Source organism: Notamacropus eugenii, chromosome 4 (assembly GCF_028372415.1).
Source record: "Notamacropus eugenii isolate mMacEug1 chromosome 4, mMacEug1.pri_v2, whole genome shotgun sequence".
Taxonomy (NCBI): Eukaryota; Metazoa; Chordata; class Mammalia; order Diprotodontia; family Macropodidae; genus Notamacropus; species Notamacropus eugenii.
The window spans coordinates 70,740,634-70,757,521 of record NC_092875.1 but is presented as its reverse complement, the minus strand read 5'-3'; the positions used below and the strand labels follow the sequence as shown (position 1 = coordinate 70,757,521).

The window sequence follows — 16,888 nt, the reverse complement described above, 5'->3', positions numbered from 1 at the left end:
TCCTCTGTGCCACTCAGCTTGGACTAACCTGTGAACAGATGGCTGTGGTACTTCTTTAGCTTGATTGCTTGGGCATAGAGGCGGCGAGAACTCTTCCTGGAGGTGGGTGCCAGCCAATGGCGCAGGGATTTGACCCCTGTCCGGCTTTCAGGGGCACAGAACACTACTATGGGGTAGTACTGCACATAGTTGAGGCGCTCCACGGCGGAGGGTGTCACATCCAGTAGAGCGTGCTTGTTCTGGGTCAGGGAGAGAGATGGAGGCAACAGAAGCCCAAGGTTGGACCCTGACCATGCCAAGAGGCCCTGACTTCTACATTCTCCTCTGTAAAATAGGGAGGGTTGGACCAGATGACCTTCATTGTACCTACTAAAATCTGTTCTGTCCACAGATCCATCCTGGTGCCAATGTTCTATGCTCTAATGTCCTTCACAACTGAGATTCTATACCCTATGTCTTAAGGTTCCTCCCTTTCTCTTCTTCATCCCTCATCTCTAGACTTGGACTCACCTTCTCAGCAATTACCCGCACTGTGTCTAGCTTGACAACCTTTGAAGGGCCCTCGGTTCTTGTGACACTCTCTGTAGGGATGAAAACAGCTCTTTTAGTAAGAGTCAGGAAGGGTGGCAATCATTTCCTCCCCCTCCCTCTGTGTACCAGCTGCTTATGCCAGCCAAGATGGTATCAGCCCTTGGAAGGGCTCCCCTGGGAATTAAGAACCCAGTATGGGGAAACTCTTGAAAATACATGATGATTTGGATTTCTTATCCTTTATAGCTCCTTCAATAGTTCCCTATTGCTCAAGATTAAATCCAGGTCTTCTGATCCATGATCTGTCTTCAGTTCCTATCTCTAGCTTCATTTCAGTCTTGCTCCTAAAACACCACATATATCAGGCTCCTTCCTGACACTAGCACTTGACAGGATCACCTCAGGCTCTTCTCTAAATCTCCCATCCTTCAAATCCTACCTCTAATCCTACCATCTCACTAAGTAGCCTAACCTCCATCTCCTTCTGTGGGTTCCTTCAGCTGAAGGTAGAACAGTTGGTGGAGAACACATGAGGTAAGTGGGATCAGAGGGGCTCCAGATACCTCACCTGCAACTTCAAACTGGTCAGGCAGCTCAGAACTTAGCTTCTGCATGGCAACATCAGCCACAGGACCCATGATCACCACGGGGCGTTTGAAGCTTGCTGGGGCAGAACAGGCAGGGAATCAGTAGATACAATTCATTTCTTCTTAGTGCTCCTCTTACCCCTAGCTCTGATCCCAGACTCCTAGCTGCTCCTCAACACAGCATATATTTGTCACCTAGATGTCTCACTGTTTGATCTCGAGATAATGAAATGTTCTGGACCCCACCCCCCCAAATTGTACCCCCCTTCTCTTTTTCTTTGTCTACTCTAGAACTAACCTTCCCTCAGCACTACCCGCTCATAGGGTGGATAGTTGCCCTGCTTTGTCAGGGCTGACAGGTCCTCTCGGCTTTGGCGCACATGCTTCTTGACTCCTCTTCGCAGGCCCCGAAGCTTCCAGAACTCAGCTCGGGCCCCTGTGGTAGCTGAGGAAGAGAAAGGCCCTGAGCCCACAGCCCTCTGGGCAGCCTCTAGTGATGCCAACTGTTCGGCTCTGTGAAATAAAAGGAAGAGTTAGCCAGGTCATCAGAGGCTTCAGTGTGATTCTCCATTTAGTGACTGCCCATGGCTGAGGTCCTGTTCCTAACATTGACCTCAAGAGTACCGCATGGGAACAGGAGGCAGGTGAGTCCTCTTCCTTCCCAAACCCAGGAGAAACGAATACCCTGAGCTTACAGGAAAAGGACCTGCTCCTTTCTCCTTAGACTCTTGACCTCTCCCACGTGACCATTAGCTTGGCTTCTTGCTTTTTCTCTTTCCTAATTTTTGGTCTTCCCATTTGACCACTGGTCTAACATAGTTTCCCCCTAGACAGGACCTCACCTGCTTTGGTTGGGAATAATACCCCGTTCCTGCTCTGTCAGGTCCCGGCCCATACGAACCGCCAGCCAGCTGCTACTCCTTCCCTGCTCAGGGTACAGTGTGTTCAAAACATGGAAGACATCCCCTCGGGTGAAGCCCAGGCCCATAGGTGGATTTGGCTCCAGCTCAAAGTGGGTACGGATGTAGAAAGAATCACCCACACCTGACTTGACCATCTTCCTAAAAACTTAAGGTTCAAAAGAAAGGGAGGGTTAGAGGGAGAGAGTACTTTAAAGTTTGCAAATACTTTACATGTGTTATCTCACTGGAGGGAAAACTGTGTAAAGTGACCAAGAGAAGGAGTGACCTGGCATCTCCTTATGTACTGACCCAAACTATGTTGGAGCGTTGGCTTCCCTTCCCCATCTATCCCTTTTTTTAGACTTGAGTGGTTGTGGAAACACAACCATTCTCCCCTCTCCTAGGACTGACTCATGTATCACAGGGTCAAGAGGGAGAACGGGGAGAGGCCTGGAGGAGCCAGGGCCCTATTCCCGGGGATGCATGGAGACTGAATCCAGAGCTCTTGGCCTTGCCATGATGGTAGGGACAATACCAAACTCCATGCTTTCTACTCCTTGAGCTGATCATAGGGCAAGTCTAAGGGTGAGATGGCCAGGGCACATGATCTGTCAGTCTGCTCTTAGGTTTAGCATACCCCATGAGGGTTTTGGTTAAAGGGATCCCTTGCCCTTTGCCTCTGCTTTCAGTCAGATGTCTTCAGGCTTCCCACAGGCAGGATGGTCTGCCACTCCAACCCCACTTACTATCTTGCTTGTGCTGAGTAAGCAGCTCCAGTTCCTCTCCTGGGGGCAGCTCCAGCAAGTACTGAACAGCCTCCTCCCTGGTCAGGCCCTGGAATGACTGGTCATTCACCTGTAGAGTGGGAATAGGGTGGGAAAGAGGGAAAGGAGGAAAGAACCATGACAACTCTAGGGCTGGCAGACAAATGGTGGCAATCTCCACCTTCAGGCAGGGTCAGCGTAGGCTTGGCAAGTAGGTGCTGAAGTGGAGAGATTGAGTCAGGAAGACCCAAATTCAAATCCTACACTCACCAGTTGTGTGACCCTGGGCAAAGTCACTTAGCCCCTCAGCTGCAGTTTCCTCCTCTGTGGGTTTTGTGAGGATCAAATGAGATGATGTGTGAAGTGTTTTGCAAACCATAAAACACTATATAAATGCAACGTTATTATTATTCCTGGAAGTGGCAGGGCTTGAGAGGTAGGGGGAGAAAAGAGGATGATATGACTGCGTAAGGCTTAAAGGATATCCCGGAGTGTGGCCCATAACCTTTTCTAGCTGTAATAGAAAAAGAAGGATCAAAGAAACACTGGATCACTACTCCAGATGGATGATAAAGAGGGCTTTCTGAAGATGAAGCTTTCCCACTCATGCTGTGTCCATTTTCTCTGCCAAGGAGAATGATCTTTGGTTAGGGAGAGGAGACGTAATGCCCCAGGGAAGTGGAAATATGTATGAGAATACTGAGCTGCCCTGGATGCGTGCAAGTGACCAGGCCCAGGTGAACCACATCCCAAGGCACTGAAACACCTGCTGGATATAATTTCTGAGTCACTGTCAGAGACCTTAAAAGATTATGGAGAATAGGAAAGGTAGCTCAGGACCACAGAAGGGGAAATGTCCTGCACAACTGACCAGCTGGAGACCAGTGAGCTTGACTTCATTTTCCTGGCTAAATTGTTGCAAGTATTATTAAAAGGAGGGAAATAAGCATTTGTTAAGCACCTAACACATTATCTCATTTGATTCTCACAATAACCGGGGGAGATAGGTGCTATTATTACCTTCATTTTACAGATGAGTAAACTGAGCAAGACAAGTTTGGTGACTTGCCCTGGTCACACAGCTAATAAATGTCTGAGGCCATGTTTGAACTTTGTGACTCCAGGTCCAGTGCTCTATCCACTGTGCCACCGAGTTGCCTCTAAAAGGCTGGTTCATGAACACTGAGGGTTCATGTGACAAGGACAAAGAGCGCCAGCATTGCTTCAACAACATCAAGTTGTACCAGACCACCCTCTCTTCTTTTTTTGGTTAGGACTGATTAACCAAACTATTTATTAAGCACCGAATTGGTGTCAGGCACTATGTTAAGGACTACAGATACAAAAAGAGGCAAAAGACAATCCCTGCCCTCAAGGAGCTCACAACCTAAGTGGGGAGACAACAGACTAATATATGCAAATAAACCATATACAGGATAAATAGGAAATGAGAGACAGAGAGAGAGAGAACGCACTAGAATTAAGAGGGGGAGGGTTGGGAAGGGCTTCCTGTAGAAGATAAGATTTTAGGTAGGTTGCTAGACCAACTAACCAGGAGAATACTAGGATGTTTAGATTTTTGGCAAAGCATTTGAATAAGTCTCTCATCCTATTCTTGAAGAAAAGATGGAAATCTGTGGACTGGAAACAAAGTTGGATTAGGAATTGGCTGGGTGAAAAGACCCAAAGAGTAGGCTTTGATGGTTCCATGTCAATTTGGAAGCAGGTTTTCAGGAGATCCTCATGGATCTGTACTTGGCCCTATGCTACTTAACATTATTACCAACGACTTGCCTGAAGGTATGGATGGCAAAATTTATCAAATTTACAGGTTATACAAAACTAGGTAGATTAAGTAACATCTTATACGATAGAGACAAGGCCCCTAAAAGAGCTTGACAGAATAAATCTTAAAAAAATGAAGTGTATAAAGAACAAAAAAGTAAGAGTTTTTCTGTACACTTGGGTAAAACAAATACAAAACTAATGTCATAATTACCAGAAGGAGGAAGCCATGGATAGACAGTAATTTATTTGAAAAAAATCTGAGGCCTACAAGCTCAGTGAGAGTCAATGGTATGCAATGGGAGTCAAAAAAGCTACTTTAACAAAGGCATAATGCCCAGGGCAAAAACAACGTGTACTGTGCAGGAGAGCCTGGAATCTTCTGTTCAATGTAGGGTATCACATTGGAGGAAGGAAATTAATAAGCTAGAGAGTATTCAAGGGGTGCCAGGCAGGATGATGAGAGTTATCTATTTCAAGCCATATGAGCATCACTTGAAGAGATTGAGAATTTGTTAAGCCTAGAGAAGACTAGGAGTTAGGGTGAGGAGGGAAGGATGGTTTTCTTCAAGTGTTGGATGGGCTACCACATGGAAAATGGATTAGATTTTTTTCTTCTTCTTGCCCCACAGGACAGAACTCACAGCAATGGGTAGAAATTAGAGGAAGATGTGGGCTTGATGTTGAGAACAACTTCTTAAAGCTCAGAACAACCTCAAAGTGGAGTGAATGGCTTCTGCCTCCAGCTGATTCCAGCAAGGAATGGGTTCCTTGCTTATTGAAGTCTTTAAACAAAAGACATGTTAGGTATGTTGTAGAGTGGATGCTTGTCCAGGGATGGGTTGTAATAGATAGCCCCTAAGAGGCCTTTCAAGTATCACATTCCAATTTCTGTTTGGTTCTCTCTAGGGAAAATTGGGGATGGGGCATCATATTCCCTTAAAATCAAATGAACTGAACTGACAGAGACCAAACCCTTGGCCAAGAATGCTCTGGTCCAACAGAGATTCTAACAGACCATCACCAGGTTCTGAAAGGACAGGACCTTCTTCATGGACAGGGCTTTCTTTTAGTTTTCCATTGCCCCATCCTCCCTTGGCCTCAAGCTAACCCACCTACCTGTAGGATTTGGTCTCCCTCTTGAATCCCTTGTTCATCTGCTGGGCTCCCTTCCTGTACATCTGATACGAAGATGCCGACGTCATTGCCCCCAGCTAGACGGAGCCCAATGCTGGAACCCTTGGTGAAGCAGACCATCCGAGTGTCTGGGCTATACCTGGTACCAAGTGGGGGAAGGGGGTGAGGGTGGCAAGGTGAAGGATTTGAGATGTAGGTTCACCAGGCACTCAAAAGAGGCTTGGACTGGAAGTCAAGGGACTTGGGTTCTAGTTCTGACTCCAACACTAACTTATGAGTGATACTGGGTAAGTCCTTCCCTTCCTTGAAACAATTCCTTCATCTGAAAATTGAGAGGGGGCTGAATTTGGACAAGATCTTCTTGACTCTCACATTCTATATCCTATTGGCTCCTTTGCCTTGGCTGGGGGTGGGATGTGTGTGTGTGGAATGTTAGAACTTGATGGTACTTTTAACAATCTATTCTTCCTTCTAAGCCTGTTCCCTCATTTGGAAGATGAGGGGACTATGTGATCTCTAAGGGCCTTGATTACTCACACATGGATTCCCTGGCCTCCAAGAGTAGGTGGCCCAGAGTCCTTTTCTGCTAGGGTAATAATAGCAAGGTAGGGCTATGAATATGTGTGTGTAATGGGGTGGTAACCTACCAGGGACCCTAGGCTTGGACACTTACCCATAATCTTCTCTTTGGTCAGTGGGGACCCGATAGATGTCGTAGCTGCTTTTTCTCAGGCCCTCCTGAGTACCTAAAGGAAGAACCAGTCCCTCCACTCCATTCTGCCTTCAGTCACCCATTTCCCCTTTTTTTCCACAGAATGCCATGCTTCTCCTCCCTTTTCCCCCATCCTACTCCTCTCCAACTCCCAGGCCTGGCTCAGGCCCCACACTATCTCCAAAAATGTCCTAAGCAGTGCAATTTCTAGGGCTTTATCTTACTTCTTTTGAGCTGTTAACTTTTAAGGTGTGGGCCACACAGTCTCCTTTGCCAGGTTTAGACCAAACTGGATGGTCTGGGCCCTTACCCTTGAAACCAGGCCACAGGGCTGAAATGTTAAGACAGCTGCTGCTCTCTCTCTATTCAGACGAGGAACACTAAGTCCCAAGGACTTCAAACACTCCCAGATAGTACCAGGTTTAGGCCCAATGGGCAAACCCTATGAATACCACATAGCTGCCCTCTCACTCACCTGATTTCCGAAGGGGTCCTGGTTCCACTGACTCCTCCCTGGGGCAAATAAAGGACTAGAGTTAAGATGGTTTAGGGCCAGCCTCAATAGTACCCAAGGTATGTGAGGAGGAGATGGTTGGGGGGAGGAAAGAAACTGAGGCCAGCTGTGACCCAGAGAGATGATCTCTAAGCAGATCATTTTGATTGATAAATAATTATCCCCTCCCAATGGACTCTTGAGACAAAATGCCTTCCACATCCAGAGAAAGAACTATGGAACTGGATTGCAGAACGAAGCATTTTCTCTTGTGTTTTGTTTGGTTTTGGTTTTTCTCATGGTTTTTCCCATTCATTTTAATTCTTCCATGCAACATGACTAAGGTGAAAATGTATTTAGTAATAATGTATATGTAGAACCTGTACAAGATTGCACGCCATCTCAGGGAGGGAGGAGGAAGGGAGGGGGAGAAAATCTAAGATTTATGGAAGTGATTGTAGAAAGCTGAAAACAAGTAAATTAAAAGAAATAATTATCCCCTCACTGTCTCCCTAGTACCCTATTTCCCTCTGGAAATCACTGAACCCTAATCTTCTAGAAGGTTTTCCATGTAGCATTCTGTCTGCTTTGGGTCCTTGTGTAGGGGTTGATGGTATAGTTGGACCAAAGGTCCTTTGGAACTGGGGGGAAAGACACAAGAATTTGCCCCATCTTGTTAGAGGACTCTGAATTTCTAAGCAAGGGTTACTTCTGTTCATGACAATGAAGGACCTCAAGTAAGACAGACCCCTTCACACACAGATTCCTGCACTGTGGCTCTAATATCTGCCAGGCCTTGTCATCATAGCTCCCTAAATATTGATATCACTCCATGGGGCCTGGAACAATGCCCCAGGGAACAACCTGTCTGACCAGCTACACTGGTTGGAGATCCTTGCCCCTTTCTCATCCTAGCACCTGCTCTCTCCCCACCACCATAACTCAAAACTTATTCACCTGCTCTGAACACAGATGTGTTTTTGGGGAACACATCAGAAATCCTGAAACACTGTCTCTTTGTCAAATAAACTGCACCAGAACCCTTCCCCTTACACACTTTCTCTAACTTACACCACTAAGCACTCAGCCCAACTTCAACACTGTCTCATCATAGACTGACTACTTTCTCGGCTTCCAGGCAGTCAAACCAAATGCTAACTTTCAAATCTCTGGACATTCAAAGTCTCCACCTTGTCACCAATTCCTGAGAACCAGGGCTTCTTTCTAATTTCTTTGGCTCTCTTATAGCTGGGGAGTGGGGATGGTGGCCTTCTGTGAACTCTTTTCCACACTTCAAAGACTCTCTATTACCTGGTAACAGGTGGAGAGGAACAAGGCTAATGCTTCCCTGGAGACCAGTCATTGACAGGGTTTACTAGAAACAGATTACCCCTCTAACCCCGGATCCTGATGATACTGGAGACAGACAAGCTCCAAGACACTAGAAACAGATGAGAGGGTGTGGTGTTGGCACTTACGGAGGAGACTCTGTCCAGCTGGCATCAGACACCCGCCGCTTGCCACCAGGTGGTGGGGGCACGTGGGAGGGGGGTGCTTGGGAAGGCTCAGAGCCAATGTCAGAGATGTCTATAACAGCAAAAGGTCATCATTACAAGCAATCATTCCTTCTCTGGTTTCCCCAGCCTTAAAAAATGACAGCTACAGAATGGGACAAATGCCACTGTACCCAGCAGGACAGAGCGCCCACAGAGCTTGTAGCAAGTTTTGTGTAAACTGTATCTTTTTCTCTAGCACTGAGCACCATAGTGCTTCATGAGCACAGTAGGTATCTTAAAGTGTTTGAATTGTATCATCTCAAATTCTCAACAGATTTGTGACTATGAATTTCAGCTGGTACAGTTCAAAACTTGGTCTTTCCCTTTCTGTTTGCTGTCTAGTAGAGGGATGAAACACAAAAATACAGAACATTGTATCACACCTTACATGATTCGGAGGGCAAGCTTAGTGCTATCTATGTGAGGTCTCACAAGGAAGATCAGCAGCAGCTGGGGACAGCAGAGAAAACTTCTTGTACTTGAGTCAGGCTTTCAGTAGATTGAGGTTGGACAGAGGGCCCCCAGGCTGGCTCCAAGAACCAGGTATCACATTAACAAAGCAGAAAACGTGCAGGGGACACAAGGACCTATGCAGAATAACTCGGCTTAGCTGATAACTGTTATGCTGATAATGGTGTGAGATAAGGATGGAAGAGTAGGGTGGTGCCAGAGGGTGGGGATGGGGGGCCCTGGGAGCCAGGCAGGGGAGTCTGAACTTTACTTGGGAAGCAACCAGGAAGCCTTTAAAGAACTTGGAGGGAGAAAAGAAAGTGACATCATGAGAATTTATGCAGAAGGAGGATTTGTCTGGCAGTGAGTGAAGGAGTGTTGTTATAGAGAGGGGAGAAGGAAAGGGGGAAAGGGAACAAACAGCTATTAATGCACCAGGCACTATGCTAAGTGCTTTACAAATATTATCTTGTTTGATTCTCACAATAATCTTAGGGGGTAGGAGCTATGATTCCGCATTTTACAATTGAGTCAATCAGTGAGTCAGCCAAGTGTTATTAATGCCTATGATGTGCCAGGTACTCTACAAGTACTGGGGATAGACACTGAGGCTGTCAGAGACTGAGTGACTAGTTCAGGGTCCTGAAACTAGTAGATGTAAGAGATAGGACTTCAATCCAGGTCTTCCTGGCTTTGAGCCTAGCTCTTTAGCCATTAGGCCACACTGTCTTTATGAAAAATATACCCAAACCTTTTTTTCATCCCTGACCTCTCTTCCCACATCTCTGTCTATAGGACATCTCCACCAGCATGTCCTACTAGCACCATATAATTAACAGGAACAAGGGCTGGATTTAGAGTTACTCATGGTCTGAGTCAGGGGTGGAGAACCTGAGGCCTCCAGGCCCTCTAAGTCCTCAAGTGCTACCCCTTGATTAAATCCAAACTTCACAGAACAAATCCCTTTAATAAAAGGATTTGTTCCGTAAAACTTAGACTCTGTCTAAAGGTCACACCCAAGGACCTAGATGGCCACATATGGCCTCTAGGCTGGAAGGTTCCCCACCCCTGGGAGTGTTTTAGATAACCCTCAGAGAAAATGCCCATTTGCATTTTAGGACTTTCCCATAGCAATGAGATCACAGGTCTATTAGACAGCTGGCAGGCGTAAGCTCTGCAGTGATTGAGATTGCCCAAGGAGAGAGCACAGAAGAGAGGAGGAATGAGAACCTATCTTTGGGAAACACAACTTTACTAGGCTGGGGAGTAGGGGGAACCACTGAAGGAGACAGGGAAGAGTTAGGAGAACTTGGAGTGTGTGGCACTAGGGAAGTCAAGTGAGGAGAGATGATGGAGAGAAGGGAAGGCTGACTAGGGGTCCAGAGCGTATCTGGGGACTGGACAAGCAAGACCTCACTCCCCGCTCCCTCCAATGACCACCTCCTTACCATCCAGGTATGAACTCTCACTGTCACTGTTGACTGCTGGGGGGATGTTCACTAAGAACTGCCGATGATCCCTAAGCACCAGTAGGGTCAGAGTCCCCTCTGACTTCTTGATCAACTCTCGGGTGTCGTTCAGGGACAGGTTCTGGCTTGACACTCCATTTATCTGAAAGGTCCCATTGGTGTTGGAGGGAGGGGTTGGGGAGAGGGACAGGGCTAAGGCCCTTGAAAATTTTCATATATGGACAACACTTAGAAGAGAAGACAATCTCCAGGGAGGAGTCTAAAACACGAGTTATAGGATACAGATCCACAGGGAATGGAGTGGGGCTGGGGCATGAATGGGTGACTATTCAGCTTTCAATGGCTGGGGGAGGGTAGAGTTGGGTGAAGACAGAGAAATTCCCCCCTCCTTCCCCACCAGTTCCTACTCAGGAGGTTCCAATTCACCTTTTCCTGAGCTCACCTTAAGGACAAGATCACCCTCCTTCAGCCCCCTGTTCTTGGAGGCTAGGCTTGAGTCTGTAATGTGCTTGATGAAGATCTGACTGCCAAGCTTCACGCCAAACTCTGCAGAGACCCCAGAGAAGGAACAAAGTGAGGCAGAGCTGAGGGGGTGACAAGAGGTAGCTAGCAGGGTGACCCTATGGAAAAGACTCCCCAAACATTCTTCAGGGAAGTGAGAAGGTTTGAGGCCTCCCAACCTCTGAATGGCAGTGGAGGTAGGGAAGAATCATATCCCTGGATGTGTCTGGGAGTTTGGATCCCAGAATCTGGGGCTTCCCCTAGTCTGAAGCCCCACCCCAGGTAGCTGAAGTGTCAGAGAGAGCTCCAGACAGGTCTTTAATGCTCTCACTCAAGAGGTTGAAGAGGTCTGGTCCTGCCCTTTGAGTAAATGGAAGATAGCCAAATGTCCCAAACTGCTTCCTAAGAACCTTCTGTCAGAGGCTAATTCTGGGGAAACTGATATCAGGATATTTCTGAAGGACTGGAACCACTCATGCGAGAGGTAGAAAAGCCCTCCAAGCTCATCAGTGTGCTATAGTAAAAGGAATGTTGGCTGTGGAGGCACAAAGTCTGGGTTCTAATTCTACCTTTGATGTTCATTCCCTGGATGACCCTGGGCAAGCTATTTCCCATCCCTGTGCCTCACTTTCTTCTTTTGTAAAATGAGAGAATTAGCCCAGATGACCTTTGCAGTCCCTTGCAGCTCTGGTCCAATTCCTTTTTATAGAGCAGAGGATATAGAGTTGGAAGGTACTGTATAAATTATCCAAGTCCTTATTAATTGTTTCATTGATGAGGACTCCGAGGCCTAGGTAGGTACCCCAATGAGTTGCCCTAGGTCAGAAGGTGAATCACTGAGAAGAGCTGCCAGTCTTCCGATTCCTGAACTGGTATTTTTTCAACTATTCTTGTTACTCTGTCTGGTTTAGATCAGGGCTCCAGCTCAATCTCAAACCCCTTTCTTACAGGGTGGGCTGAGGTCAAACTCTCTGAACTACCCCCACACCCACTTTTGTGAGTCATACCCCAACAGAGCCAGATCAGTCTGGCATGGGAGCTTGGTGGTACTGCGTGAGGGAAGATGTTTTCTTTAGAGCCAATGACCTAAGAGAAGGCGAGTAGCTGTCTCCCCAAGTCTCCAGCTGGTCTCATCAAGATAAAATGTAACTGGGTTAAGACAATTCTCTTCCCAGCCTTGGGGAAAATGACCCAGCAAGCCACTGCACCTGCCTTCCATAAAGACATTGCCCTGGCACCTAGAGTGATAATAATAACTCACATTTCTTTATTGCTTTAAGGCTTATAAAGATGTTTCCTCAAAACAACCAAAGGCAGTAGGTTGTGTAAATACTAGTTCCATTTTGCAGAGAAGGAAACTGATGGTGAGAGGATAAGTGACTTGCAGACACTAGCTGTGTGATCTTGGGCAAGTCACTTAACTCATACCAGCCTCAGTTTGCTCATGTATAAAGCTGGGGATAATAACAGCACCCATCTCACAAGGCTGTTGTGGGGATCAAATGAGAAAGCAGTATAAGGTGCTTTGCGCACCTTAAAATGTCATATAAATTTGAGCTAATCTTATTACTGCCCCAAGTCACAATGAAGTGCTAGAGCCAGGACTCAAATCTAGGTTTTCCAGCTCCCAGGCCAGTTCTTTGGCTTGGGGTTGGGTAGCTGGGCATTGATCATCACAGCACTTATACCAGAGGGGACTGAAGTCAGATGCCATTACACCAGCCTTCCTCACCCTCGTTCTCTTTTTTCTTCACCAACACTGACTCCACTGGCTTCATCAGCACGTCATGCCTAGGTAGTCTCTTGAAGCCAGACACCAGGGCCAGGCCATTGGCTCCATCTGGCCGATCCAACTTGCTTTCCCGGCTGTGACCTCTGCGGCTGCCAGCTCGACTCCGCCTCCGGGAACGCTCAGTCCAGCTGTGGCCTGAGCTGCGCTCGCTGGATGAGTCACCCTCGTAGCCCCGACTATGGTCCAATTCTTCCTGGTCCTGGTGGCTCCATGGTGCCCCTTGGTTCTGTGGGCTGGGGTGGCTTAGGCTTGAAGTGGGATAGCTGGTCTTGGTGGTAGGCAGCTGAATTTTTCGAGGTCTTTTTATGGTCTGGTTTGGGTGGATGATGGAGAGGGAAAAGTAGATATAAACTTACAGCCTCCCCAGGTCTCAAACCCATAATCCCATAATCTTTGCCCCTTAAGCATGGACCTCTGACTGCTGGATAATTCAGTCACAAGCCACAGCTTGACTGTTTGGGGATAGACCTTACAGCCCAGAGTAATCTTAGACAAGTAACACAGAGGGCTGATACCATACCTTGCCTGTCCTCCCACCACCCCTGTCCCTAATGTCCTCCCACCTAGGACTGGGGCCAACTCACAATGTTGGCAAATTTGGCGCAAGTCTTGAGGGTCTGTATGGCAAAGGTCGAAGATACATTCTCCATGGAAACCCCATTCACCATGACAATATGGTCTCCAGTCCTGGCAGAGGAAGACATAGGTCTGAGAGGCAGTCTCAGATAATTGCTGTTTTTTCAAGATCTTGGTTAGATTGGGTGAGGGATCCAGGAGCAAGAAGAGACCTTTCTTTCTCAGTGCATTTCAAGGTTTCTCTCCTTCATTTCTGCCTCAATTACTCTTATCCCTAATCTCTTCTCCTTTCAACCTCTCTCTGCCTCTCCCCACCTCCCTCTCTGGGCCTTTCTCTTATCTCTCCCTGCTTCTCTCCTCCTTTCTATCACAGCCCTCTCCTTCCCTTCTTTCTTCTCCCTCTCTTGATTTTTTCGGTCCAATCTTCTCTTACATTCTCACTCATTTCCTCTCCCAAGGGCTTGTTTACCAGTTCTGGGCCAGCTTGGTAGGGCTAGGCCAGGGCCATGTCACCACCATGGGCTGGCTGCTTTGATGACCTGTTACAGTGAGTAGTGTGTTAACTGATACTTCAGTCTCTCCCAGAGGCCCTCCTGGTAGATGAGATGGAGGGGGAAAGAAGGGAGGGGAACCTGAACCTGCTTATTCCCCTAGGAGAGCCCTAGGTTGACTGTGATTGAGAGACCTTGCTACCTTAAAAAAAAAAAAAAAGGCATTTCAGGGACTTGCTTTAAATGCACTTCCAGACACTTCTCTTTTCCTGTTTGAAAATCCTTGAGAAAGTGTTGACTGAACTGGAAAAATGCCAGATAATAAAGCTGGGAGGGGCCTTGGGACACAGAATATTGGAGCTAGGAGCTTTGGAATGTAGATTGTTGGATTTGACAGAGGCCATAGTACACAGAAGGTTAAAATTCCTTCCTCAGAACCTAGAATACTGGAGTTAGGAGGGACCTTGGAACATAGGAAAAATGAATGTCAGAACTGAGAGACCTTAGAATGGAGACTGTTGGAGGTGGAAGGGACACAAGAACACAGAATAATCAGAACTAGACAAGACCTTAGAACAGAGAATGTCACAGTTGGAAGGACTCTAGGATGGAGTATGTCAGAGCTGGAAGGGATCTTAGAACACAGAACATGGGATAGAAAGACCTTAAGGGCTCTTAGGGAAATCTAGTCCAACTCTCTTATTTGAAAGATGAGGGAACAGATGCCTGGCGAGATGGAGTGTACTGTACAGGGTAACAATGTCAAGGCCAGCTCCAGAACCCAGAATTCTTGACTCCTCCTCAAAGGCTCTTTTCCCTGGGTTAATATGACATCCTCTCCTCTCAGTGGTAACAGATTAGGTTTTCCCCCCATCCAGAGTACTCACTGCAGCCTGCCCACAGCTGGTCCTCCTGGTACCACATCTGATATCACCACTGACACATTATTGCTGGGACCACTGGGTCTGTCACGGCCTCCTGAAATGGCAATTCCAAAACCCCTTCGAGGATCCTGGAAGACACAAAGAGGTTCAAAAGATCATAGGATGTTAGAGCTGAAAGGGACCTTAGGTAGGGGTTCCTTCACTTTATAGACAAGGTAAACAAGACCCATGGAAGGGCAGCAACTTGCCCAGAGTAATAGAATTAGTGTAGAACAAGGGCTAAAGTTGAAGTTTTCTAATTCCAAGACCAGTGCTTTTTCTAGTTTATCTACATTTTCTTCAGAAAAACTTGTGTCTTTCAAGGTTAGGCTCAATTCTGGTTCCTTTATGACTTCTTAGCCCTCATGATGCTGTATATGACTAGGCTATGACTTAAGTACAACCCAAGGCCTGAGACTTCAAGTCAGACTAGGAGTTTCCTATCAGCAAGGCCCAGGCACCCAAGGGAGCCCAGGAAGGGTCTGGTGGTGAATTGGTTGGGAAACGAACAGAAGACCCTTGGCCTTCTTTACTCCTTCGCTCACCCTGCTCAGTGTGGTGGTGTGCTGCTCCCAGATGGTCATCTCCTCCATGTCTAACACCTGGGGTCACAAAAGAGAGACAAAGGTACACGTGAGGACATGAAGGTTCAGGGCTATCCCAGGGAAATCCAGGGCTGGCTGGAAAAGTTCTTCAGGCATTTTCTTCAAACTGAGAGGAGCTTGGAAGGGAGAAAGGGGCCAAAAGAGAAGGGGAAGGGGAAAGAGGAAAGTTAAGGGGATGATGGCTTTCAGAACTTTAGGGACCAGACATGGACCTCTGCAGGCTCCATCCTTGCAATCAGACCACTAGGCCCAGCTGCTTCTCAGTCCTCTTTAGCCAGCAAGAATCAAGGGCTCTGTTTACCACCAAGTCCAGATAGGGATTTGTACATCTTCCACCTTTTGTTCACAGAATGCTAATCAAATCAGCTTGATTTTGAGGTCAGGAGATCAGCTTCAACTACTACCAAGAAGGGTATGATCGTCTATCATTCTATGGCTTGTAAATTCTCTCTTTTTCTTCCTCTCAGAGGACCGGGTGATTCTGAGCCTAAAGCTGCCTAGGCAGATACTTCCCTCCCTCATTCCCTCAAACTCACCCAGGTCCAACCTACCTTTCCCCTCTCCATATTCCACTCTACCCTTCCCTTTCACTCTCTGGAATCTCTGTTCTGTTAGCAAACTACTTTTCATATTAGGACTCTTCCTCTCAGGCTCCTTCCAGAAGACAAGGCATCTCTGGCTTCCTTCTCCAGTGCTGAATGTGTACCTTATCTCCTGCCCCTGGACAGAGTGGGTCAGGGACGGAAGTAGACCTGTTCCTTACTGCTCATTGCTACCTCCAGGCTCTCTTTCTTCCTATCATTCAGCAACTCTCGCTTTATGGTTCATTTTGCATAGATGCATCATCTTATTCAGAAGTGCCTGGTGGCAATTCTCTATAGACCCTCAGATAATTCTCTTTCCTTCTGTCTCCTCCTAGCCCCGTTCTCAGCCTTCTTCACTGCTGGCTTATCTTGGAAATACTCTCAGTGCCTGACTCCTCCTTGCCCTGGATCAACCTCTCACCTACCCGCTGCAACCTGCTTACCCTGGGATACTCTTCTGTAAGGGCCACCTGCCTTCCTTTCTACTATGGCTACCTTCCTCTCTCACCTCCCTTTTTTCAGTTTTGTTGTCTTCCTCTATTGGAATGTAAGATTCCTGAGGACAGGCCCTGTTTTGTTTCTGTCACTGTACCCTTAGCACCGAGCACAGTGCCGGCACATAGCAGATGTTTAATCAGTTTTACCAAATTGAGGATCACCTAATATAACTTCCTCTAATTTTTACAGGTGAGAAAACCGACTCCTAGAGAAATTAAATGAATTTGTCCAATGTTACTCAGGAGATAAATAAAAGAATCAAAAGCTGAATCCATATTCCTTGACTCCAAATCCAGTGCTCTTTCTACCAAAATCCCAAGAGTATCAGAAACTTGGATTTAGAGCTATAAGAAACCTTGGAGATAATTTATTCTTTTTTCATATTTTGATACTTGAGAAAATGGGGACCCCTAAGTGATTTGCCCAGGGACACACAGATAATTAGCAAGAAAGCAGGGAGGGATTTAAAACTAGTCTTCTTTCAATCAGTCAATAGACATTTTTAAGTGCCTACTATGCGCCACATACTAGA

At 46.9% G+C, this 16,888-nt stretch overlaps 1 protein-coding gene across 2 annotated transcripts in view; it reads right to left on the bottom strand.

The window, feature by feature from the left end:
- TJP3 (tight junction protein 3) overlaps window positions 1–16,888 on the bottom strand; it is a 54,691-nt gene that overhangs the window by 3,400 nt on the left and 34,403 nt on the right. For both annotated transcript variants that reach the window (XM_072601763.1, XM_072601762.1), the window contains exons 2-17: window positions 15,215–15,271; window positions 14,634–14,758; window positions 13,264–13,366; window positions 12,620–12,989; window positions 10,829–10,932; window positions 10,366–10,528; window positions 8,390–8,498; window positions 6,894–6,931; window positions 6,380–6,452; window positions 5,689–5,845; window positions 2,767–2,875; window positions 1,961–2,186; window positions 1,417–1,631; window positions 1,100–1,195; window positions 511–581; window positions 29–239 (exon numbers count right to left, since the gene is read on the bottom strand). In XM_072601763.1, coding sequence (XP_072457864.1) covers window positions 29–239; window positions 511–581; window positions 1,100–1,195; window positions 1,417–1,631; window positions 1,961–2,186; window positions 2,767–2,875; window positions 5,689–5,845; window positions 6,380–6,452; window positions 6,894–6,931; window positions 8,390–8,498; window positions 10,366–10,528; window positions 10,829–10,932; window positions 12,620–12,989; window positions 13,264–13,366; window positions 14,634–14,758; window positions 15,215–15,262 — 2,218 coding nt within the window. In that variant the 5' untranslated portion in view covers window positions 15,263–15,271. The remainder of the gene's footprint in view (window positions 1–28; window positions 240–510; window positions 582–1,099; window positions 1,196–1,416; window positions 1,632–1,960; window positions 2,187–2,766; window positions 2,876–5,688; window positions 5,846–6,379; window positions 6,453–6,893; window positions 6,932–8,389; window positions 8,499–10,365; window positions 10,529–10,828; window positions 10,933–12,619; window positions 12,990–13,263; window positions 13,367–14,633; window positions 14,759–15,214; window positions 15,272–16,888) is intronic.